This window comes from Schistocerca serialis, chromosome 1 (assembly GCF_023864345.2).
Source record: "Schistocerca serialis cubense isolate TAMUIC-IGC-003099 chromosome 1, iqSchSeri2.2, whole genome shotgun sequence".
Taxonomy (NCBI): Eukaryota; Metazoa; Arthropoda; class Insecta; order Orthoptera; family Acrididae; genus Schistocerca; species Schistocerca serialis.
Window position 1 is genome coordinate 738,081,583 of NC_064638.1, and position 27,394 is coordinate 738,108,976.

The window sequence follows — 27,394 nt, forward strand, 5'->3', positions numbered from 1 at the left end:
TGTCCTCCCCGTACGGGAATATACGCAATGAATGTACGAGTACAGGATGTTGATACATGGTTGACGACATATGGAAGTTTGAATGTGGCTGTGGGTCGTGCTCGGGTAGCCAAATAATAAGGCGATACCACCCGATAAGAGGGGAAATCCAGGTTCGAGTCTCGTTCAGACACAAATTTTCATTGCCGGCATTCCATTACAGAGATGATGGCAGTCCATGTTCGCAAGTGCGAACGTCCTTCATGTAACGCGGTGCACGGTGATCACAGTTTTAGGTGTCTATTTAACGACTTCCAGGGGCAGTAAAAATTTGATTTACAGTATTTCACACGATTATTGATCGAATTTAAAACATTTAAATTCTATCATAATCTACTCATTAACTTACATAATCTTATGTTAAAGGTTTTATGCCTTGAAGCAGCATAAACAGCGCGCAAATTACCCGGACTATGTTCATACACTACTTGAGAAAGAGAGTACTTAGCGACTTCCAACAAACTGTATCCATAGTTTTAAACGTTTAAAAAATTCTTCTCGCTGATACTGCCCTAAAAATCATGAAATGAAAGGTGTTTATCGCTCACTGCACTACTGGCCATTAAAATTGCTACACCACGAAGATAACGTGCTACAGACGCGAAATTTAACGACAGAAAGAAGATGCTACGATTTGAAAATGATTAGCTTTTCAGAGCATTCACACAAGGTTGGCGCCGGTGGTGACACCTACAACGTGCTGACATGAGGAAAGTTTTCAACCGATTTCTCATACACACACAGCAGTTGGCCGGCCAGAGTGGCCGTGCGGTTCTGGGCGCTGCAGTCTGGAGCCGGGCGACCGCTACGGTCGCAGGTTCGAATCCTGCCTCGGGCATGGATGTGTGTGATGTCCTTAGGTTAGTTAGGTTTAATTAGTTCTAAGTTCTAGGCGACTGATGACCTGAGAAGTTAAGTCGCATAGTGCTCAAAGCCATTTGAACCATTTTTGAACACAGCAGTTAACCGGCGTTGCCTGGTGAAACGTTGTTGTGATGCCTCATGTAAGGAGAAGAAATGCGTACCATCACGTTTCCGACTTTGATAAAGGTCGGATTGTAACCTATCGCGATTGCGGTTTATCGTATCGCGACACTGCTGCTCGCGTTGGTCGCGATCCAATGACTGGTAGCAGAATATGGAATCCGTGGGTTCAGGAGGGTAATACGGAACGCCGTGCTGGATCCCAACGGCCTCGTATTACTAGCAGTCAAGATGACAGGAATCTTATCCGCATGGCTGTAACGGATCGTCCAGCCACGTCTCGATCCCTAAGTCAACAGATGGGGACCTTTGCAAAACAACAACCATCTGCACGAACAGTTCGACGACGTTTGCAGCAGCATTGACTGGGGTCAGGGATTTTCTCTACCTCGTGATGACTGGGTGTTGTGTACTGTCCTTAGGTGAGTTAGGTTTAAGTAGTTCTAAGTTCTAGGTGACTGATGACCATAGATGTTAAGTCCCATAGTGCTCAGAGTCAGCATGGACTATCAGCTCAGAGACCATCGCTGCGGTTACCCTTGACGTTGCATCACAGATAGGAGCGCCTGCGATGCTGTACTCAACGACGAACCTGGGTGCACGAATGGCAAAACGTCATTTTTTCGGATGAATCCAAGTTCTGTTTACAGCATCATGATTGTCTCATCCGTGTTTGGCGACATCGCGGTGAACACACATTGGAAGCGTGTATTCTTCGTCGCCATACTGGCGTATCACCCGGCGTGATGGTATGGGGTGCCATTGGTTGCACGTCTCGGTCACCTCTTGTTCACAATGATGGCACTTTGAACAGTGGACATTACATTTCAGATGTGTTACGACTCGTGGCTCTACTCTTCATTAGATCCCTGCGAAACCCTACATTTCAGCAGGATAATGCACGACCGCATGTTGCAGGTCCTGTACGGGCCTTTCTGGATACAGAAAATGTTCGACTGCTTCCCTGGCCAGCACATTCTCCAAGTCTCTCACGAACTGAAAACGTCTGGTCAATGGTGGCCGAGCAACTGGCTCGTCACAATACGCCAGTCACTACTCCTGATGAACTGTGGTATCGTGTTGAATCTACATGGGCAGCTGTACCTGTACACGCCATCCAAGCTGTGTTTGACTCAATGCCTAGGCGTATCAAGGCCGTTATTACGGCCAGAGGTGGTTGTTCTGGGTATTGATTTCTCAGGATCTATGCACCCAAATTGCGTGAAAATGTAATCACATGTCAGTTCTAGTACACTATATTTGTCCAATGAATATCCGTTTATCATCTGCATTTCTTCTTGCTGTAGAAATTTTAATGGCAGGTGTTCACGCAGTGAAACTTCAGCATCAGACATTACGTTTTAATTTATTACTTCTTTATTGCTGACTGTATTCGTGACACATTTTGCAGGCAGTATTCACATACACCACTGTATGTACCTGCAAAATTATATGAGTGTACGAATCATAATTCTGGAAATATGACGTCATAACATGGAAATTAGCTTTCGTTTAATACGGAGTGCAGATTTCCGAAACTATGTACACTCCTGGAAATTGAAATAAGAACACCGTGAATTCATTGTCCCAGGAAGGGGAAACTTTATTGACACATTCCTGGGGTCAGATACATCACACGATCACACTGACAGAACCACAGGCACATAGACACAGGCAACAGAGCATGCACAATGTCGGCACTAGTACAGTGTATATCCACCTTTCGCACCAATGCAGGCTGCTATTCTCCCATGGAGACGATCGTAGAGATGCTGGATGTAGTCCTGTGGAACGGCTTGCCATGCCATTTCCACCTGGCGCCTCAGCTGGACCAGCGTTCGTGCTGGACGTCCAGACCGCGTGAGACGACGCTTCATCCAGTCCCAAACATGCTCAATGGGGGACAGATCCGGAGATCTTGCTGGCCAGGGTAGTTGACTTACACCTTCTAGAGCACGTTGGGTGGCACGGGATACATGCGGACGTGCATTGTCCTGTTGGAACAGCAAGTTCCCTTGCCGGTCTAGGAATGGTAGAACGATGGGTTCGATGACGGTTTGGATGTACCGTGCACTATTCAGTGTCCCCTCGACGATCACCAGTGGTGAACGGAAAGTGTAGGAGATCGCTCCCCACACCATGATGCCGGGTGTTGGCCCTGTGTGCCTCGGTCGTATGCAGTCCTGATTGTGGCGCTCACCTGCACGGCGCCAAACACGCATACGACCATCATTGGCACCAAGGCAGAAGCGACTCTCATCGCTGAAGACGACACGTCTCCATTCGTCCCTCCATTCACGCCTGTCGCGACACCACTGGAGGCGGGCTGCACGATGTTGGGGCGTGAGCGGAAGACGGCCTAACGGTGTGCGGGACCGTAGCCCAGCTTCATGGAGACGGTTGCGAATGGTCCTCGCCGATACCCCAGGAGCAACAGTGTCCCTAATTTGCTGGGAAGTGGCGGTGCGGTCCCCTACGGCACTGCGTAGGATCCTACGGTCTTGGCGTGCATCCGTGCGTCGCTGCGATCCGGTCCCAGGTCGACGGGTACGTGCACCTTCCGCCGACCACTGGCGACAACATCGATGTACTGTGGAGACCTCACGCCCCACGTGTTGAGCAATTCGGCGGTATGTCCACCCGGCCTCCCGCATGCCCACTATACGCCCTCGCTCAAAGTCCGTCAACTGCACATACGGTTCACGTCCACGCTGTCGCGGCATGCTACCAGTGTTAAAGACTGCGATGGAGCTCCGTATGCCACGGCAAACTGGCTGACACTGACGGCGGCGGTGCACAAATGCTGCGCAGCTAGCGCCATTCGACGGCCAACACCGCGGTTCCTGGTGTGTCCGCTGTGCCGTGCGTGTGATCATTGCTTGTACAGCCCTCTCGCAGTGTCCGGAGCAAGTATGGTGGGTCTGACACACCGGTGTCAATGTGTTCTTTTTTCCATTTCCAGGAGTGCAGTTTGACAGTGAGAACATTAGCGACGTCCACAAACTTCGATCATAATTTCGACTTTCTTAAAACTTTTTGTCGCTTGTATTCTTAGCATAAAAAATTAAACACATTTACTCATTTGCAATCAGACGTTTGAAGCTTTTTTATAAGAGAGTGTTTTGAAAAGTTCTCGGAATCATCACGAGAGGTCAGCGCTAGAACAACGGATTGTTCACATGATATTCATTGGACGATTGTTTGTAAATACGTGCCACGTCAGTGCTCTTGGAAGAGAGCTGTGGCAATGATGTGGTTCTGTTGTTTCCGCGTAGTGATTTGTGAAGATGGAAAAATTCGAAATTCGAGCGATGATTAAGTACTTCGTAAAGAAAGATATGAAAGTAAAGGACATTCATGCTGAATTCAAGAATATATTGAGGGACTCTGTTCCTTCATATTCAACTATTGCCAAGTGGACAAACGAATTTAAATTTGGCAGGGAGAACTTAGATGATGATCCGCTAAGATCGGCCAAGATGTGTCACAATAGTGAATTATAATGTAGCCAAATATTTTTTATGTAATTAGTAAATTCTACGTTATGAATTAAACTAGAAATAACTTACAACAGACCTGCTAAAACGTTTAAGTTCTGCTACTTGTGTCATTAGGACAACTGAACATTTCAGGGACAGAAAATCTGTGAGTTGTATGTGGTATACATTCATTCGCTGATGTTATGTGGTCTAATCCTCTTACTACTCATTCAGGGAAAAACTATTCGGCCGACCGTTGTGGCCGAGCGGTTCTAAGCGCTTCAGTCCGGAACCGTGCTCTTGCTTCGGTCGCAGGTTCGAATCCTGCCTCGGGCATAGATGTGTATGATGTCCTTAGGTTAGTTAGGTTTCAGTAGTTTCTAAGTCTAGTGGACTGATGACCTCAGATGTTAAGTCCCGTAGTGCTTAGAGCCATTTGAAAAACTATTCGTGTCGTAAAATAGATCATATTGTATATAGCGTGTAAAGATGTACAGGTTGCTGGCATCTGTTCAGCAGTTGGAATATTAAACACGACCGCACAGAACGTTTTGTCACTGATGATGTTTCTAATGTATTCGCAGACATAATACCAGAAGAAAAAAAGTGCTGATCTGCTGTCTATTAAATCTGTCTTTGGTTCACAAAGAATTAAAACACACTGCTGCAAATCTGTTTAACAATCTACCAGTACCCAAGAAACTACAGTGACTACCAGGGAGTTACAGTATTTTCACGTGTAGATTAAAGTTGTTTCTCCTTCATAATTCTTTTTAAGCAGCAGATAAATTTCTTGAGCTGCAATGTCATCCTGTAAGTGGGCAGCTTGTAGCAACATAAAAATATTTTTTATAGAAGTGCATTCAGCTTTAGTTTACTTGATAAGTTTCATGTTACACGTTTATGGTGAATATGATACATAGGACTCGTAGTTAGTAAACTATAGATTCAGATTTTCACGATACTTTGATTTACCATACGAATGTAGAGTTGATAAGAAATTATGATGTTATGTAGTTGATTTTGTTATTAAAATAATTAATACTGAGAAATTTTGCTTCCTTTCATGAAACTTGGTGTGACGGTCTGCTAGTGAAGATTCTCCTCTTATCAGTTATTTTTAAATAATGCCTTGCAGGTTCGAATCCTGCCTCGGGCATGGATGTGTGTGATGTCCTTAGGTTAGTTAGGTTTAAGTAGTTCTAAGTTCTAGGGGACTGATGACCTCAGAAGTTAAGTCCCATAGTGCTCAGAGCCATTTGAACCATTTAATGCCTTGCGCTACATTGAAAAATTTTCTAATAATAAAGAAACGTGATAGTCCATCTAATTCCCAACGACACCGCGTCACTGTTTCGCGGTAATTCTAAACCAGTCAACAACGAGCACCGCGCCCGTTCTCTCACCCCTGAAACGTTAATTAAACCAGAGCATCACTGAATTTTCTTCGCGTCCGTTCGACAGCCAATTGTCTTCTCGATAGAAGTGGAAAACCTGGAGTGGAGTTAGCTGACGATAACGATCACGTGTTTTAGATGCGTTTATCACCCGCGGTGTGAAATTGCTCGCCAATCTTCACCACTTCTCTCGTGTCACGCTCCAGAAGCTCCCCGGAGTTGTTGAGGGCGTAGCATGACGTCATCGGCGGCTGAAATCGGCTAGGAAGTGTTATGATCACGTACCTTAAGTTCTACGCGAAATCGAGAGATTCTGCGTATCTCGAAAGAGATACGGGATTCGGAGAATGTGGAATCTAGCACTCATGGTTCTTTTAATCTGTGAGACTAAATGACGATCTCCTTTGGGTCGGTAAAGAAAAGAGTGGATCTTCTTATACTTCTACAACTGACTTCCATGTCACAGGAGGAATTATAGCTATATAAGCGTGATTTTTAAACCCTGAGATGGAGATAAGACTTGTTATTATGTTGTGAAATACTACTTAGGCCGCTCCCAAAACATTGTAGAGGCATAGAAATTCGGGATAAAGCCTTTTTTAAATATATAGTTTTAGTAACTGCTTTTGAAGATAATGAAATAATATAAAGTGTATCGTGACCATTGATACAAAAGAAAAGTTTACCTCACGTTTGGTGTATTGTCCTCTGAATCTGAAAACACATTTATTTTGTGTTCAGGTTAAAATAACATGCGAATACTATAACTGAAAATATTCCATATCTTGCTGGCAATCTGAACCTTAGCTCCAAATCATGGTAATCGATGTGAATCAAAACGCTCATCGTTTCTAAACTACTTTTCGCCCACTCCACAGGAACAAACCAGCAAATATAATCTTGTTAGTAGTTGAAGCAGGCAACCCGCCGCTGAACATCGCATCTTTTACAGAATTCCTAAGAAGAAGTAAGTTGAAATGCTCTCTGATAGGCGTGAACTTGTGTGGACCATTTAATAGTCTAGACTCTGGAGAGTTGACTACAGCGTATTTGTGGAGCTCAACTTCTTACGGCGCTCTTCAGTTCTCGCTAATTCTTTGCCATGACAACACTAGACACGTTGTTTTCGCAGTACAGTGATAACTAACTACAAGAAAACAACATTTTGAATTAAAAAACAACGCTATAGTACCTGTTTTCTTGGATTTCACGTGTATAGTCCTGTAGTTTCAAATTTATGATGGTTTGGTGGTTCGTCATTGAGTTTATTGTTGCGGTGTAAGTGAATATTGAGACGATGATCTGGAGTATTACTCGAAAGGTGAACTGGTTACATGGCCGTAACGAGAACTAACGCCTTCACGTGACCAACTTAAACCCTGCTCCAATTGAAACTAGCGTGTATTGTCACATCGCGGCGTGACTGTGGAAAAGGAGCGCGAAAAATATCTTCGAGGAAAGTCGTGATAACTTGTTGCTAATGTCATTAATGTTACTGACAATGAGAACGAGAAGAATTTGGCAGTTCCGACAGAAATGGAAATGAGCGTCTGGCGTCATTGGCTGGGAGGCTCCTTGCGGGGCACGTCCAGCCGCCTTGATGCAGATCTCATTACATTCGCCGACACATTGGGCGACCTGCGCGTCGGATGGGGATGAAATGATGAAGACAGCACAGCACCCAGTCCCTGAGCGGAGAAAATCCCCGACCCCGCCGGGAACCTAACCCGAGCCCGTAGGGCGGCAATCCGTCACGCTTACCACTCAGCTATCGGGGCGGACAGTTCTAACAGAGAAAGCGTCGGAAGGTGACAGCACATGTTAACGAGCAAAAGTTAAGTCAGTGGCGTGCACATTATGGAAGGAAGGGCTTGATGTCGAGTCCCTGCCTCGAAGTATAATAAGTAGAATGCACACAAGAAATGGTTCATTGATGATATACATAAATTTATTATTAGTAATTTCTCTGATACCATGGATAACACAAATTACTCTTGTCGCGATGAAATGGACTTTTACGCTAGTAAAAAAACTCTGAGAAAATTGTTCCATCTATAGGCTTTGATCTCAAAAGGGGACAGAATCGAGACATTATATGCGGTTGAGAGAAAATTCTTGCGAAAGGAGTATACTAGCTTAGATTTTTTATGAGAAAATAAGGCATCAAAATTAAAACGCCAAATGGCTTACTTGATCGAACGGCGGGTTCATACACACTACACTGTGAATATAATGACACGAGTGACAGTGTGCGAAAGCATTGTCAAACAACTGTGCTAGGCAACTTTTCAATTTCGTGAATGCAAAGATTCGTTTCGCTTTCAGTTTTCCTCAGTGAATATAATGGGAATACTTCAGACTGTCAGGTGGAAATGGACAGAATGAATTGTTTTTCATTAGTAATTGATAGAATAAACTATTTGTAGAGACAAGGAAAACCAAACTTTTGGAATTAATTAAAGGCCACCAACCTTCTCCTTATCATTCTATTGACAAAAGTTTACGAGAAAATGGTCCTCTTCCTACTAAAGCCTCACCATTTACAGTTAAATACTATAAAAATATCTGGAACCTCGAAAAAAAAATACGACCCGTAGTCAAGCATTTCTCTCCGTAGCCCGAATAAATAACGGCTGACCGTTAATACACAAACGTCGCGTCTCACCCAGACCGGCGCAAGCCTTTCGACGTAACTCTCCTCCGACGACCTGCGCTGCTCTGCTTTTCAGTTGGCCCTACAAGACAGAGTGGACCTCCTAGCAGACCCTTTCACCAGAGAGAAATTTGCATGGCAACCGGGAATCAAACCCTGGATCTCAGTGTTACAAGCCAAAAACGCTAACTGCCAGAGCACGCGGACAGTTTCGCTTTATTGATGCCTGTTCTCACATTAGTAGACTAGAAAAGTTGTATATCACACAAAAAAGTGTGTGATGATTACTGGAGGAGAGGTATTGAGGCGGACAAAAAAACTGGAAATTCGAGTATAATAAAAACAATCGGCATAGATTCGAACGTGTCGGCATTATCATCCGCGAGTGAAACAGCAGATGACGAATCGACAGGTACAGCTGTGAAAAACAGCACTATCGCCGGGGAGGGTAGCTTTACGGGTACTACAAGTAAAGCGTTCTGATCAGCCAACGCGAGACGTTCATTTCGTCCCGTTTCTGTCCTTGTTTCTATATGGGAACTTAATGCAGTGACGCATATAGGCGTAAATCGTGTGACAAGATTCCACCAGAATAATACCCGACCACAATGTTATTGCACTTGGCTTCCCATGGCCACTATCGGAAACACGCGGTGACGTAACAGTAAACCACAGTGGTGACTGCGGAAGGCGCATTGTACTGTGAGTGAAGAGTTGTGCATATACTACCAAGTGTTACAGCGTGTACTCCTTAAACACTGGGTTGGTGCGTAAGTTCGTAGCATTTTTCCATAAGTTTAATAAACACGACAGATACACATAACAGAGACTTAAGTAATCAATAATATGTTCTTTTTCACTATTTACAACATTCTGCCAACGCTGTGGTAACTTTTCGATTCGGCGGCTGTACAAATCATGTGGTTTTGAGGCGTAGAACTCTTATAACCACGTTCGGAGCGCAATTTCATCCGAAAAGGAAGTTTCTGCAAATCTGTTACAGAGCGGAAAGAATGAAAATCTGAGGACGAAAGACCATGTGAATAAGGTGGGTGCGGAATGACTTCCCAATCCAACTCCTGTACAGTGTTTTTTCTCAGTCTAGTAGAATGCGGGCGGTCTTTATTGTGGAGTAGCATCACTTCACGCAATGATCCTGATCTTGGTTCTTGGATTGCGCTTCCAAGACATCTGTTGCTGAAACTAAATGTCAGCAGTGATGTTTACACCTCGGCGAAGGAATTCGTAGTACACCACACCACACACATAATATTATCTTTTGTATGGGGAGTTGCCGCTTTGTTTGGGCTCAAGTATTCCTTTCTTTTACTTGAACTAGCATAAAGACACCATTACTCGTCACCAGTAGCGATACAGGATATGAATGGTCGGTGTTGTTCACGAACCAACCGATGACAAGCAAGCAGAGATGCACATATGACACCCGATGATTTTTGTGATTTCAGCTTCGAGCATGCGGTACCCATAAATCCTAGTTTTGAATCTTTCGCACTGCACGCAAATGTCGCACTGTGGTGGAATGATCACAGTTCATCACAACTGCCAGTTCTAGAGTACAGTGACATGGATCATTGTGGATTAATGTGTCTAAAAGATCTTTATCAAACTCAAAGGTCTCTTAAACATGGAGAGTCACTAGTGTCAAAACGATCTTCCTTAAAACGAGAACACCATTTTCTTCCCGTGCTCTGTCCAATGGTATTATCCCCATACTCGGTGCAGATATTTCGGGCTGCTTCCGCTGCTGTCACCCCTCTACGGAACTCAAACTGAAGAACATGTCGGAAATGTTCCGATTTCTCTACTTGGTACTTCATTTTCTAGCGTTCACAACTCCACTAACTATCTCCAAATGACAAATTGGCAGTATGTAAACTCAGATAGCAACAGTGACAACAAATAAAAAATGGCAACTGGCAAATACACCCATAGAACCGGAATACCAACACAAAAAACAAAAACGCTACGAACTTATGCACCAGCCTAATATCACTATAAAAATTGACGATAAGCCGACCGAAGTGCCCTCACTACCAGGTGCAATAATATTATTGTCAACTAGTACCGGAGTGTACGCTATTGTTGCTAGCCCCCCCCCCCTTCCGCCATCGCTTCTCAGGCGTAAACACGATGGTGCTAGATGGTGCTAACACCCGCCGAGTAGTACATGCGAAAGAATTAGTGACAGTCTCGTGCTGAAGTTAGGTACATTTTCGTCAGGCAGTGAAACATGACAGCAATGAGGAAAACTCGTAATATTTAGTAAATCTGCAGTCCATTTCAATAAGCGGTGCATGCTACACGCCACGTATATACACATGATATCTATGAAGTATGTATTCAAACAAAGCATGTGTGTCTAAGTGCTAGCCTCATAAATATTTACTTCCACGCAAACGTAGTTTTAAGAACAGATAACTAACTAATATGCTGCCAGCAGGGTCACTTCTGAACTTCTGACTTCTTGCGAGAATAGGATAAAGATGGGTAAGGAAATCGGCCATGATATTTTCTAATGAAACATCCCTGCATTTGCCTTAACATATTAATGGAAGCCAAGGAAAACCTAAATCACGACATCTGGGTGGGAATTTGACCGCAACTCCAGTCCAGAACCTTAATCAGTGCACTGGCCTGTTGGGCAAATACTTGACTTAAATTTCCAGAAAAATTTTGTACATTGCTCACATTTTTGTTTCACTACGCTGAACACATTGGCTATTGTTACAATAGAATTTATATACAAAGAAATAAAAATTAGCAATCACGATGCATTTAAGAACGTACGAGATACCTGACGCTATAATGTACTTATTTCATTCAATAATTGTATCGCACACCGGGAAGAACAGCGACACAACTCAAAAATACAATACTTGAGAAAACTCGACCTCAAAAATTCTATAAAACTTATCCTGAAATTGTATAAGCTCCCTTTACATTTATAGTAACTATTTTTGGCAGTAAATTCCATTATATTCTATGTAGCAGTAATATGGGCATGTAGTTCTGTTCTCGTCAAATGTGAGTTATTATCCGATAATTGTTAATTAGTTCTTTGAGTTGTGTCACCTTTGTTGCTTTTCTAAAAACTTTTTCGATTTAGTTACGACCCTTCATGCAATACTTTTGCCATTTTTTGGTGTTTATGTTTGTTGTTGTTGTTTGTTGTCAAACTCTTCACGCAGTATCATATCCCTCATTTCATCTTCATCTACATCCTCTTCCATTCCCATAATATTGTCCTCAAGAACATCGCCCCTGTATAGACCCTCTATATACTCCTTCCACCTTTGTGCTTTCCCTTCTTTGCTTAGAACTGGGTTTCCATCTGAGCTCTTGATATTCATGCAAGTGGTTCTCTTTTCTCCAAAGATCTCTTTAATTTTCCTGTAGGCAGTATCTGTCTTACCCCTCGTGAGAGCCCTTTACATCCTTATATTTGTCCTGTAGCCATCCCTGCTTAGCCATTCTGCACTTCCTGTAGATCTCATTTTTGAGACGTTTGTATTCCTTTTTGCCTGCTTCATTTACTGCATTTTTGTATTTTCTCCTTTCATCAATTAAATTCAGTATCTCTTCTGTTATCCAAGGATTTCTACTAGCCCTCGTCTTTTTACCTACTTGATCCTCTGCTGCCTTCAGTATTTCATCCCTCAAAGCTACCCATTCTTCTTCTACTGTATTTCTTTCCCCTATTCCTGTCAATTGTTCCCTTATGCTCTCCCTGAAACTCTGTACAACCTCTGGTTCTTTCAGTTTATCCAGGTCCCATCTCCTTAAATTCCCACCTTTTTGCAGTTTCTTGAATTTTAATCTACAGTTCATAACCAATAGATTGTGGTCAGAGTCCACATCTGCCCTTGGAAGTGTCTTACAATGTAACACCTGGTTCCTAAATCTCTGTCTTACCATTATATAATCTATATGAAACCTTCTAGTATCTCCAGGGTTCTTCCATGTATACAACCTTCTTTCATGATTCCTGAACCAAGTGTTAGCTATGATTAAGTTATGCTCTGTGCAAAAATCTACCAGGCAGCTTCCTCTTTCATTTCTTAGCCCTAATCCATATTCACCTACTACGTTTCCTTCTCTTCCTTTTCCTATTGTTGAATTCCAGTCACCCATGACTATTAAATTTTCGTCTCCCATCACGACCTGAATAATTTCTTTTATCTCATCATACATTTCATCAATTTCTTCATCATCTGCAGAGCTAGTTGACATATAAACTTGTACTACTGTAGTAGGCGTGGGCTTCGTGTCTATTTTGGCCACAATAATGCGTTCACTACGCTGTTTGTAGTAGCTTACCCGCACTCCTATTTTTTTTATTCATTATTAAGCCTACTCCTGCATTACCCCTATTTCATTTTGTATTTATAACCCTGTATTCACCTGACCAAAAGTCTTGTTCCTCCTGCCACCGAACTTCACTAATTCCCACTATATCTAACTTTAACCTATCCATTTCCCTTTTTAAATTTTCTAACCTACCTGCCCGGTTAAGGGATCTGACATTCCACGCTGCGATCCGTAGAACGCCAGTTTTCTTTCTCCTGATAACGACGTCCTCTTGAGTAGTTCCCGCCCGGACATCGGAATGGGCGACTATTTTACCTCCGGAATATTTTACCCAAGAGGATGCCATCATCATTTAATCATACAGTAAAGCTGCATGCCTTCGGGAAAAATTACGGCTGTAGTTTCCCCTTGCTTTCAGCTGTTCGCAGTGCCACAACAGCAAGGCCGTTTTGGTTAGTGTTACAAGGCCAGATCAGTCAATCATCCAGACTGTTGCCCCTGCAACTACTGAAAAGGCTGCTGCCCTAAGTCAGGAACCACACGTTTGTCTAGCCTCTCAACAGATACCCCTCCGTTGTGGTTGCAGCTACGGTACGGCTATCTGTATCGTTGAGGCACGCAAGCCTCCCCGCCAACGGCAAGGTCCATGGTTCATGGGGGGAGATTATAAAAATAACAAATGTAAAATTATAATTTATGAATGTTAATACAATTTAATGAGGAACAATTTAAAGAACACAATTTACGAAAACATTGAATCATATATGGGCTTGTATATAGCAGCAGTACTTTTCGCCGAGAAAAGGAATGCAATATAAACTTTCTTTCTAGCAGAAGTTTCCATCTTTTTTTATGAACGTTGCAAATCACGATCTCTCGTAATATTTACAACAGCTGTAATCGTCTAAATAGCTTCTGTTCCTTCAGACATGCTTATGTGTATGAAGGACATTGTAGTCAGAGATACAGATACTGTATAAATGCAGACATTGTAATAACCAATTATATTAAAAATCACATTCAACTTATCTTACACATGAGATGTGTCAGAATGTGCGGCACTTTTTGAGTGACTCACATACACCTGCCAGTAGCAAGACTGAAACGTCACTGTTCCTGCCGTGGTGAATCATGAAGTAGCCTACAACAAAACTGACACAAATGATAGAGATATGACATTTTTCGTGAACGTTGTGACAATTAACACGTATCTTTTAGTGACATAAACTAAAAATGACCTAGCCGGCCGCGGTGGTCTAGCGGTTCTGGCGATGCATTCCGGACCCGCGGGACTGCTACGGTCGCAGGTTCGAATACTGCCTCGGGCATGGGTGTGTGTGATGTCCTTAGGTTAGTTAGGTTTAAGTAGTTCTAAGTTCTAGGGGGCTGATGACCTCAGCTGTTGAGTCCCATAGTGCTCAGAGCCATTTGAACCATTTTTCAAAAATGACCGTTTTTTTGATTTCTGCCTATTTTCGTGCCAGGGTCCGATATGATTTTTCATTTCTGTATTCACTTGAACACGTCAATAACATAACAACGAACTTAATTTATGGAGCTACATCTCATGTCACAAGTGAGTAGTAGTCACATAAGAATGAATACGGTGCTACAGTTCACGAAGAAATGCGTACGCTATCCTCCTATAACTCGCAAAGAAAAGAAGGGTTCTTAGATGAGTGTTTATTTGCTGCCGACGACGAAGTCATTGGTAGCGAATGAATTTTTACGTGCTAAAAGACTTTAAAATATTTTATTGTTTATGTCAGACAGATATAAAAAATATACAAAAAACGCAAAAATATTTTGTTTCAGTATTACAGAGCTATAAATACTTATGTTAGAAAATCTCTCACCAATAATGCTGACGCACTGATGGACTGAAAAAATTTGCTGTTGCACTGAACCAGGAAAACTTTCTACAGGTTTTCCATCACAAACGAATATCTCTTGCTTTGGAACACTGTACGATACTGGGAGAAGGACCTGTCAGCATCACATGATGACAGTCTTGCATACTTCATCAAAGGAAAGTCACTCGCACACACTTTTTCAGTTTCGCCAAAGCCCACTCCTCCTTCGAAAACCTTGGTAATTTTACACATAGTATGAAAGCCACCATTTTTTTGAACACACTTTTAAATATCTGTTCAATAGCTTCCACTTTCGGACCTTCGAGTGAGTTTTTTCTCAATGTCGTAGACTTTATTAACTCTCTCAGTTAATAACAAGTTCATTGATGTTTTTAAGTTTTTGACAGAATGAAACAAAAAACTCAAATTTTGCAGATATGGAAAGAATTTGTCAATGTACTGTCGTTGAATAAGTTCTGAAGAATTTCAGATGAAGAAGCGTCAGCCTTTACTTTATCAATCAGCGATTTAAATTTTTAAAAATTGTTTGCATAATACACTGCTGCTTTCAACCAAGTCCCTTAGCGGAAAACTATGGGTCTAGGTGGAAGTACGAGATCTGAAGTTTTTGCTCTAGACGAATCAGTTCTTGTTGGTGCTTTCACAATCGCCTTTTTGCCATTTTAGATCAATTTGCACACTTTAGGATCCAATGTACGCATCTGCTCATGTAGTCTGTGTGAACCATGTACCATACAAGCTATGTATATTATGTGTGGGAAGCTTTAGAAAGGCCTTTGGCTGCCTTCTTCGTATATGTGGAGCAGCATCCGTTAGGAAGAGTAAAACACTATCAAATTACACTTCATTCCGCCATAACAACTCAAGAATTCATTCAATAAGCTAGTCATTGTTACGTGATTTGATGCTGATATTTCTTTACATGCTAATAGAAAACACAGCTTAGAAAGTATTTTATCATTTTCTAGCACACTTATCACATTTCCCATTTTCCTATCGCTAGATTCTGGTGATTCAACAATGCTCACCTATTTTTTTTCATATTCTGCTCCAAACTTTCTTAGCATTTCTTCGTAACAGGCGGGCAAATGCAGTTTTCTTAATGTGTTTCAAAATTTGTGCCTTTCCTAAGAAAATTTCTGAGCCCCGAACTACTCAGTTTGTGTACAAGAATATCACACAAAAGAGAAATGTTGCATAAATCTGCGTAATATATGGAACTTTCGAAACTAGGGTATGTAAAGAGGAAGCTGCTGCACCAAAAAGAACTTGTCTAGAATTTTAACATGGAGCTGCTATTCTTTGTTCACTATCTGCTAAATTCCGCAAGGCCCGATATCGCTGGTCTGCATTTACTGACATCCCACATTTTTGAGGGAACGAAATTCTTTCCTGACTTGCAAAGAAGCCATTAGATTCAGCAGCATATTGTTGCAAACGAGAGCAAAACTTGACTCTGCTTTCGAGATTATATCGCCAATCTCTTCACTTAAGATACCGAACTGCATGAACGCTCTACTTTAAACAAGAAGAGGGCAATGACTGAAGACCGTTGTGTACATTGTGTCAGCCGCCCACATCATAAATGAGGGATTCCCCTTTCAGATAGCGAGGCAGCACGTGTAGTGGAGGTCACTCACTACTCAATACGTATACGAATGAAGTTCATTCAAACTGCATTCTCATAATATGACAGTGCACGAGATTTTCTTTTGAATTTAAAAATTATAATAAACAAAAGTCATAAATTATGGGTTTTTAGTAATATCATTTAAAATATTTATTTACATAAAATATTACATGAATATGTATTTTATGTGAAATAGAATATCATATACGATTGAAGTGTGCTAGTTCGGGAATTTCTGTCTCAGTTACAGTTTTTCACCTTTAAGCAAGAGATTTTTATTTACATAAAACTTCGTTCCCTAGTCGTTAGAAACTCACCTCGAACTCGCAAGAATGAGTGAATCGGCGTAGTCCTTTTATAGGAGTCATTCCAGCATTCGATTGAAATGGTTTAGGGAACTTAAACCTAGACGACTTGTTGCTGGTTGGTCATTTACCTGAAGCTTATACCTCGATTGCGCTTACAGTGAGACTAAGAAAAAGGCATACAATGTAAAAAGGCACGTATTGCCTATCACACATATACGGACTGGGGGAGAAAACAACATAATAAAAAGATAAGAGCAGGGTAGAGGGTGTGGAATCTAGCAGAATTTGCGAAACAAACATTGGCCGCAAATGCACTGTTGTGAAACTATGTCCAGAAAACGACAACCAATCAGCGTCAAGCACGCAGTGGTGTGTGCATTTAAACTAAGTTATCCCTTGTAATGCCTGTTACTCTAATGTCAGCAGTTACTGACTCAAATAGCTGCAGATAATGGTTTCAATGAACACACATCCATGGATTGCTACGATAGACGTGAATTCTCTGTGACCGTTAAACCACCTACCTTAACCGTTCTGCGATTACATTGTTTTGTCAAAATAATAAGTTGTACTGCAGAAACAGCGCTGCAGTAAGATAGTCTATAGTGGTACTGTAAGGTGCAATGCCGTTGAACAGATATATAATTCCCATATATCTGAATTTTTGCTAATGTACGGGGAGGACGAGTGAACTTTTAATGTAATAAGTAATGTAGATCAGTAAGCAGAAACTTGGTCAGACAGAACTGCACAGCAGCTGACCCAAACACTTTCACTAACTGGACAAATATCCATAAGCTCGTTGCTGATTGGGTACTGTAATAAGACCACAATTCCACAGCGGTTCATTTCCGATTTCTTGTTTTCGGAAACTTTTGCTCGAGTCTAAATACCCTACCTTGCTCCGTCCTTATCGTCACGTTGCTTTTCTCCACCCTGTATAAATTGAAGCAACTGCCAGTGAGAATCAGTTCTTGAAAAGCTTCACGCTCAGCTTAAGACTGAGTATCTGAAAAGATTTTGGTAGCGGGAAATGTTGTCTTAAGTAAGAAGTAACATTGTAAAATGAAATTTTCAGGCCGGCCGAAGTGGCCGTGCGGTTAAAGGCGCTGCAGTCTGGAACCGCAAGACCGCTACGGTCGCGGGTTCGAATCCTGCCTCGGGCATGGATGTTTGTGATGTCCTTAGGTTAGTTAGGTTTAACTAGTTCTAAGTTCTAGGGGACTAATGACCTCAGCAGTTGAGTCCCATAGTGCTCAGAGCCATTTGAACCATTTTTTGAAATTTTCAGATCACTGTTTATTGTAAAACACGTGGTACATCGTCACTATGTACCGAGCGGACAGCGTCAGACTGAACACGATTCGCAGGTACTTGAAATCGATTGTTTTCAGGCCCTCACTCGTCTCTCTGATTAGACACTAATCGAGGGACTCTGATGTCGTACAAATAAAAAACTCTATCTGTTTCAGTTGGTTTACTTATTTCAGCAGGTGGTAGATTTACTCGGAATCAATTATTGGCAGACCCAGATTAATCCTCAGCTGAAATGGAAATGTGAAATCAATCGAAATTCGGGTCGCCAGACTCTGACCCATGCGGCAGGTTTAAGCTTCTCACTAGTTCTGTACTGCTGACAAATGCGGTGTAACAGTGTGATTACATTCAGAAAGATTCCGAGTTGGTACCTCTAGACTAGAATATGTAATACACCGCTTCCAGTGTCACTCTAGACAAAACATGATAATTCAATAATAGGTCCAAATTAACGCAAAGCATCACACATAAAATTTTCATAGTGACAAATGTAGTTTATTGGCTTGATTTAGACCCAGTAAAGTTTGTATCGTTCATGCGTCACCACATCCAGCTAGATAATGTCTCGGCAGAGTAATCTGAACCTTTGCCCACTGAGGACGTGTACACTCGCCAAACCGCAACAGTCACCTAGAAAGTGAGAAATGACTCGGGCACAATTCTACACCTACACTCAGAAACGCACCTCTGAATTCTTATATACTTTCCATATTTCAAATGTAACTTAGTTGATCAATAAGGGTCTCTGACTACCTACTTCGGAAATACAGTTCGAAACACCTGCTTCAGCACAGCTTGCCTGCTACATGCGAGTATCGCTGGTCAATTTTACGAATCCCAAACTGCTCCACGAAATTTGTTTTAACGTTTTGCCCTTTAAACCCTAGTGATAGAATCCGAGCATTTCCATTGGCCATTTCTTACTTCCACCAATAATACTCTCCAGTACAGATCTACTCCTACCAGATCTTTTCAAAGTTTATGTCCGAGAGGTTGTGGAAAAACACCTGTCACAATGAGGAAGTCACTAGCCCTTTAGCTATCATAGTAAGCCCCGACGACAACCCACTTAGAACAGCTACAGAAATCTCAACTATAGTTGAGGACATAGGTTGGAAGGGTTACTCTGAGATGAAGAGGTTGGAGCAGGAGAGAAATTCGTGCCGGGCAGCATCAAATCCGTCTGAAGACTAATGACTCAAAATAAATAAATAAATTTCAACCCATTAGGGTAGTCTAGGCTGCACAAAAGCCCGCACCACTGAATATCCGAAACAGACTCTAGCATCGAAATAGGCAAGGACTAGCCGATGGGTGCAGGCAGGAATGGTATGTTACCAGTGAGATTGGGTTCCCAGTCGATCGTTGTCGAGATCTGTGGCCCCTCTGGTTCTTATACCCGTGTCAAGCGAACAGAACACTCCTTCGCCTGCCGGTGTCGAGACGGCTGACGAGTGGTCCGGCCGCAACACTTGCGCCAGGTAACGACCGGTGCTGGTAGCGGCGAGTGTCGCAAGTGCGCTGACATCAGTTGGCCGGCGGCGCGGAGGCGATCGGCGAGGCAGCGCACGCCTCGGCTGAGCAGCGGCCCGTCCTTGGGCCTTGCCACTGGGCCACTTCTGGTGGTTGCCAGGGGCACGGCGGGCGAAAGTCGGTGACATATGCGCGCTTCAGGCGCCGGCGGTTGCCGTAACACGCCAAACACGTCCGCTGCGCACAGTGGAGCATCACAACTGCTACTGGCGGGGTGACAGCACCTTAGGGAACAAAACCGCTGTTCGACTATCGGTTTCTTTTTAAACTTTTTCCTGGACACTGGGCTAATCTCTCGACTGCACGATAAAGAGTAACAGAAGTAAATAAAATGATAAAACAAGAAATGGAGGACTCCATGGTCTGAAGGCAGCCTCTGTCTCTCAACGAAGGCGTCGTGAACCTGTCCTGGACAGAGTGTGCTTGTGCGATTCAAAGGTGCCGTTACTTCGTGTGACCTCACCACAGAGACACTTCATCGGTCATGTCTGAAGAAACCACAAAAATGGTTCAAATGGCTCTGAGCACTATGCGACTTAACTTCTGAGGTCATCAGTCGCCTATAACTTAGAACTAATTAAACCTAACTAACCTAAGGACATCACACACATCCATGCCCGAGGCAGGATTCGAACCTGCGACCGTAGCGGTCACTCGGTTCCAGACTGTAGCGCCTAGAACCGCACGGCCACTCCGGCCGGCAAGAAACCGCAACTGGAACTGTAACGTGTCCAATATACATAAACCTTTCGTCACACAAGGATCAGCTGCACTATAGTATTGTTCCCTGACGGATGCCGTTGTGTACAGGGAAGTTCAAAATGGCTCTGACCACTATGGGATTTACCATCTGAAGTCATCAGTCCCATAGAACTTAGAACTACTTAAACATAACTAACCTAAGGACTTCACACACATCCATGCCCGAGGCAGGATTCGAACCTGCGACCGTAGCAGCAGCGCGGTTCCGGACTGAAGTGCCTAGAACCGCTCGGCTACAGAAGCCGGCGTACTGGGAAGTAGCCTCATGGGACGATCGAAATGAACTCCAGAAAGCCTCAGACTAAATTTCCAGTGCCTGTAATGAATGACAGCTCTCTTTAAACGTGGTAAATGCAGCATAATGCCGTTAACAACGAGAAAGCATTGAGCATGTTACAGCGCATAAATATTTAGGCGTAATACTAAGAAGACATACGAAATGGGGCGATCACGTAGAACAAGTGTCAGGAAAGGCGAATGAAAGACTTGGTTATGTTGCAAGGGTTTTGGAAAAATGCAGTGCATCAGTAAAGGAAATGGCATACAAGACGCTAGTGCGACCGATTCTATAGTGTTGTTCCAGTGTTTGCAGTCCTAATCTAGTAGACATGACAACGAACATTGCAAGAATTCAGAGACGCGTTGCTAGGATCGTAACTATTCGGCATAAATCATACGAAACTGTAACGGTTTTTCCCGAGAATCTGAAAGTGCAGTCCTTGGAAGAAAGACGACTTGGTTCTCGCGAAACTCTGTTGCTTAAATTTAGACAACCTATGTTCGAAGATGACTGTGTGACCATTCTGTCAGCAACATATATCTCTCGTAGGAATAAAGGGAAAAATAGTAAGAGAGATTATGGCGCATATAGACGCGCGTAGACTGTCGGTTTTCCCTCGCTGAGTTCTCGAATGTGATAGGAAACAAAATTAATAACATTGGACCGTTGTAACCTCCGCCATGCACTGTACAGTGGCTTACGCAGAATATGTATAGACTTAGATACTAGATATAAATGTAATACGTACTTTCATATGAGTTCCTGAAGATGTTATATTAAGAAATGAGACTGTATACTGAAACAAATAAACACACTCTGAACTACAACTACAGGGCTCGGACAAATATACGGAAACATAGCGAGAAATTCATCCTTGAACATAAGTGCCGATACTAGCCAAGCCTGCACGTAGCGCTGTTGTGTTTGACCACGGACGGCACCTGCGCAATGTCCTCAACACGGTGCAAGTGTCAGTCATAGTCAGAACAGTGTTCTGTGCAGTTGCGAGTGAGTTAAATGAATTCGAACATCATCAAGTTGTTGGTTCTCGTATGCTGCATGCTTCCGTAACCAATGTAGCCGAAATGTCTGGTGTTTCAAGAGGAATTGTGTCGTAGATTTATACCGCGCACAGGGAAAGCGGAAGAATATCATCCGCTGACTTATAACGTGGACGAATGTCTGTTGAGTGACGGTGACGGAGTCTGATTAAAGAGGACTGCGACGAAAAATAACGGGACGACGGCTGCAAAAGCTCCATAAGCAGAGAATTGTGGGAAAAGTGGAATTCCAAAACTACTCATCTGTGATGCAGATGCTTGTAACAGGGAATCGTGATGCCGAAACCATAAAACGAGTTTTGTTTTACACTGTTGTCAACTTCTGGCCGAGTTTTCACTCGAGAGTAAAACATGGTAGGGGTACGGTAATGATTTGGGCAGCCATACTGCAGTATTCCATGGTCCTTATGGTTACTCTGCATGACCGAATTACTGCCAAGGGATGATGATGTTGGCTGATCAGGTCCATTGCATACCCAATGGTGATGCTGTCTTCCAAAAAGGCAGTACTGGTTTTTGTGAATTGTCGCATCTCTTGTGCCCACCACGTTCACCATATCTAAGTACCATTAAGCCTTTGTGAGCTACTTTAGAGAGAAAGGTACGTGATAACTATTTTGGAGGAAGAGTGATGCCAGATTCCCTTTAAAACCATGCAGGGCCTGTATTTATCCATTCCCAGACGAATGGTAGCTGTTTTCAATGCCAACGGGTTTCTTACACCGTCTTAGGCCTGGTAGTGTGTTGTCATTTTCGTATTTCCATATTTTTGTCCACCCCCACGTACGCACATGACAGCCAAGATTCGAAACCGATGATTTTGCTTTAGGATCAAAAGCCAAATTAAAAGAGAAAATGACTACATCGTGGTTATCATAAGGCACTATCGTCCATTAGATCTGAGCAGTTTGCGTTAGGACGTTCAAACTGCACGGCTGGCCGCAGGGCATGATGGGAATTACAAAGTGCTTGTATGGTTTGGTTTAGCGACGAAGCCCACTTCATTTGGATGGGCTCGTCAAAAAGCAAAATTGGCGCAGTTGGGATACTGAGAATCCGCATTTCGCGATCGAAAAGTCTCTTCACCCTCAACAGGTGACTGTGCGGTGTGCAGTGTCCAGTCACGGAATAATCGCTGCAATATTTGTTGATAGCACAGTGACTACCAAACGGTATGTGAAGGTTTTGGAAGAAGATTTCATCAAAATTATCCAAAGTGACTCTGATTTCGACAAGATGTGGTTCATGCAAGATGGAACTCGAGTCCATCGAAATAATAGAGTGTTTGACGTCCTGGAGGAGCACTACGGGGAGCGCATTCTGGCTCTGGGGTACGCAGAGGCCACTGGCTTGGGCCTCGATTGGCCACCATATTCTCCGGATCTGAACACATGCGACTCCTTTTTGTGGGGCTATATTAAAGACGAGGTATACAGCAATAACCCCAAAACCATTGCTGAGCTGAACACAGCCACTCAGGAGGTCATCCACAGCATCGATGTTCCGACACTACAGCGGATCATGCAGAATTTCGCTATTCGTCTGTGCCACATCATTGGCAAGGGCAAGGATGGTAGGCATATCGAATATGTCATAACCTAAATCCGCATATCTGTAGCGATGTTTACATGTTGAATAAAGTGAATGCACGCCGAATTTTGTAACTAATTTACGTTGTTTTTTTTTCCTGTACGTCCTAGCGACAATACTTCTGCCCTCTCTGGCCCTAGTCTCTCGGGGTCGTTCACATACTGCATGGCATTCAATGCCGTTCCTCTCAACCCACCGATTCCATATCCGAACGACAGTCGCGGATCCCGACCAACGCTAGCTGCAGTGTCTTGGAACAGTGAGCTGCAGTCTCTAGAGGCCACTAAGACATCAGTGTTGCGGATGTCACGGCTGTCAAGTGTGGTCTGGTATTGTCATGAAGAAGGCGAGGGTGCTCCACGTGTGGATCAACTCTTCAAATTGGAAACTGAAATGCTGATCACGCGCATATAAAAAATGTAGTACACTTAATGCCAATTTGCCATACGTTGCTTACCACTCTCTTGGTTATACAATTTTAATAGCCAATGGAGTATTTAAAAGAGCAAAGTATTTCTTCAATGGAATCGTTTACAAGTTATGTTGCTTTGCAGATTCAAACCTATGAACTGATTTTTCAGTCGATGAAAAATTCCTGGAGGGAAGTCATTTTCTCGCGTAGGCTGTTTTCATTTTTGAAATAATAACTAAATCTCGAAACAAAGCGATTATTTGTAAAATAAAAACAGCCTAATTGGGAAAATGACTTCGCTTGAGAAATTTATAGCGGCTCTGGACCTTGTATATAAAAGACTATTAACGAAGAGTTAGAATATATGAAGACTTCTATGTCTCTGAAGCACAATCAAGATTTTGGTCTGATAGTTACTTCGTGCATAAGAGCTCAACATTACTGCAATACGTATAAATAGATATTATACGGGACAGAGGTACTACAAATGACAACATTTGCGCCACAGACTATTTATTATAAATTCCAATTCCAGTTTTGGCCTTAAGATGCGTTACCACATTTCGATCGCTTTGTCTGCGTATGCGATCAGTGTTTAACTAGATTCTCCTAGAAATCGGTAGCAGTGAACCGTCTAGATACTGAGTGTGGATATATGATGCACCGCGTAATCTACGGAAAATTTTTGTTCTACGTAGCTCCACACTAATTATATAGACTTTTGTGTTTATACATGCAAACTGTACTTGCATCAAAATTGATTGTTTTTTGTTACATGAAAGCGCGGAAGCTACGCAAGCATCTAATTTTTGATTACTTGTAAAATGCAATTTTCATTTTTTACCGATATAAAATACACAGTAGCCTGCATTGAACGATTTGCGGTTCTAATTATGTGAAAAAGAAACAAACAGACAAATAACAAGGAGAAGTCATCAGCTCCCGTTCCTGTCTCACTCATTCATTTACGTTTCTTTTCCCACCAATGTTACCAGTACGAATGGTAATCTTATTATTTACTACATTTATCTACAGTACCAAAACTACCGAACGATATCTTTGTTAGAGAGAAACTATAGACACAATTCACGACCAGAAGAGGAAATGGGCCAAACGATAGCGGTAGAAAAAGTGAGTACTCTGCGCCGAACATCACAAGATGGCTTTCAGTGCACAGAGGAAAAGGCAAGCAGACAGTAATAACACTATCTTTGGTCTGAGATTCTGAATCTTATTTTGTAATTCTTTCACTTATAAAATAAATAGTTTAACATTTGGTAAAAGCATCGAAAAGTGAAACTTCCTGGCAGATTAAAACTGTGTGCCGGACCGAGACCCGAACTCGGGGTCGTTGTCTTTCGCGGGCAAGTGCTCTACCGACTGAGCTACCCAAGCACGGCTCACGCCCCGTCCTCACCGCTGTACTTCTACCAGTACCTCGTCTTCTACCTTCCAAACTTCACAGAAGCTCTCCTGCGAACCTTGCAGTACGGCAAAGGTCCCGAGCTCAGTCGGTAGAGCACTAGCCCGCGAAAGGCAAAGGTCCCGAGTCTCGGTCCGGGACACAGTTTTAAACTGCCAGGAAGTTTCATATCAGCGCACACTCCGCTGTAGAGTGAAAAAATCATTCTAGCATCGAAAAGTGTTTGCTATTGAGTCATAGCCCAACTGTGACATTAACATTTCTTTCATGTAACATTATTGAGCGGTCTTCATTTACCCATTCATAAAATACAATTTATTGCTTTAAAAACATATCCCTGGCTTTCTTTACTTCACAACAAAAATTTTATAATAAATATTGAAAAAAATTGCAGTTGACTGTTGAAAGAGAACTGTAACTCAGTGTTTTTCTATCTAATCTTTTTGCTTTTTTTCTTTCTACGAAAGTCACCAATAGTTCCCCTTCCTGCTCTTCTTCTCACCCCTTCCCAAGCGCGGGTTCTTAGAACTGTTTCGTAATAAAAATGATCTTGTGTTTGAACAGTCGACCATTTTCCTAAAAGTATCATTGTTTGCTTGATGTATAATTATTAATTTATCAACACAAATTTTACTGTTCACTGATTAGCAGTATTTAGCTACTAAAGGAGAATCCCTAATGTGGTTTCACTACAGAGCAGTTACAATACTAGGTATTCATGTTGTAGACTATTTTGTCCGTACTCTTACTTTAGTTATAGCTCAACTTAAAAACGCAATATTGTCCGATAATACTGGTAGCTTCTACAACGCAGCTATTACAACTTTTTCGATATAACATAAAAGTTTCCCAATCATATGTGTCAGAACTCTAGTGACTTCGAGGGAAACTTTTGCATTATCATAACAGAAGTCAATATAAGCGCTCGCGAGTTATCATTCCGCAAATAAGTTTATGATCTTTTCTTTCTTACAGACTTTCACTGGAATCAGGATGTCGTCGACTGATTCTCTGGGTCCACCTGCCACCTTCCTGGGCGACTACCACATGAAGTTCATTAAAAGACTGACGTCAAGCAATCTTTTACGGAGACCTCACTTCACAATCTTGAAGGTAAATCTTAGCCGTTGCACTCTGATTTTTGCATTTATCTGAATCATATTATTAGTATCCACAGATATATTTATTTACAACAGCTTTCTTATTTGCTGTTATTTCATTTCCTAAGACCATGAAAGATTTTTTTTACTATTTACTTAAATAGCAATATGAATATGCAATGTAAGCGCTGTGGCAATGAATAACTTTTCCTAAGTTTCTACGTTTAGGACATTTGTCAGATCTTCACTAATGACCAGCGTTTCCTCACAACAACTTTTCTTTTTTATGAACCTGTATGTAAAATTTATAATAGGAATTTCTCTGCTATAAACACTGTATTGAGATGTACTGTCGCTGTGCTGTACAGCAGGAAACGATGAGGATGACGCAGTAGTTCACTAACTAGGACCCTACTTTGGAAGAAGGCATTTAAAATGCTTTGCATATCGTTCGGTTTGAGATTAATAGTTCAATTCTCTTTAAAAATTCTTTTATGGTGACGATCCCTTCGTCCAAGTGACGGTGATCCTTTTCCCAGTATCCACTGAGATAAATTAGCACTTCGCCTGTAAGAACACAGACTTCTGTGAGATGTCCATTCCTCGACACCAAATAATAGCAACAATGTTGTCTACTGTAGGTATTATCGGGTTTCCCTCTTCAAAATACCGGTGATGGAGGATATTATTTTTTGAAATAGTTAGCATTATCATTTGGTGTTAGCCATCGTTACACGAAGCGCAGATGTCGCCGATAGATGCAGTCTAGCAGTTTTAACACGTTTCATACTTCATTTGTCAGGCGTTTGCTCTACTGCAGGAATGCCATGCTGTTCGGTATGAATATTTTGTTGGTGTAAAATCTCAGGGCTGTGGAAAACTCGGTACGAAATAACTTTTTCTTTTTCAAATAACTTTGAGCAGGATATGACGGGAAACGAAAAAACAGTCGCTCGTTGAAGAACTAATTTAATTTAAGGAAGTTAGTTTCCCTTTAAGGCAGAGACCATAGAGGTTAGGTGAATACTTGTCGGCTCCAAAACCTGCAGATCTGTTAACTTCGTGCGAAGTCGTATTTTAACTCATCATCAAAATGTAATCAACAAACACTAAACTCTGGGAGCGTCCATAAGTGGCACTATTTTAAACCTAGATAATGCACACAAAGAGAAATAGCTGTAATCGGATGATAAGACTGTTAAATAGGTGGAACAGCTTGTAAT

The 27,394-nt window shown here is 42.3% G+C and overlaps 1 protein-coding gene across 1 annotated transcript in view; it reads left to right on the forward strand.

Moving 5' to 3' along the window:
* The window catches only part of LOC126481754 (carnitine O-palmitoyltransferase 1, liver isoform-like), a 151,540-nt gene that overhangs the window by 64,767 nt on the left and 59,379 nt on the right, over nt 1-27,394 (forward strand). The window contains exon 2 of the mRNA XM_050105712.1: nt 26,047-26,184. Within this exon, the coding sequence (XP_049961669.1) occupies nt 26,065-26,184 (120 nt within the window). The 5' untranslated portion in view covers nt 26,047-26,064. The remainder of the gene's footprint in view (nt 1-26,046; nt 26,185-27,394) is intronic.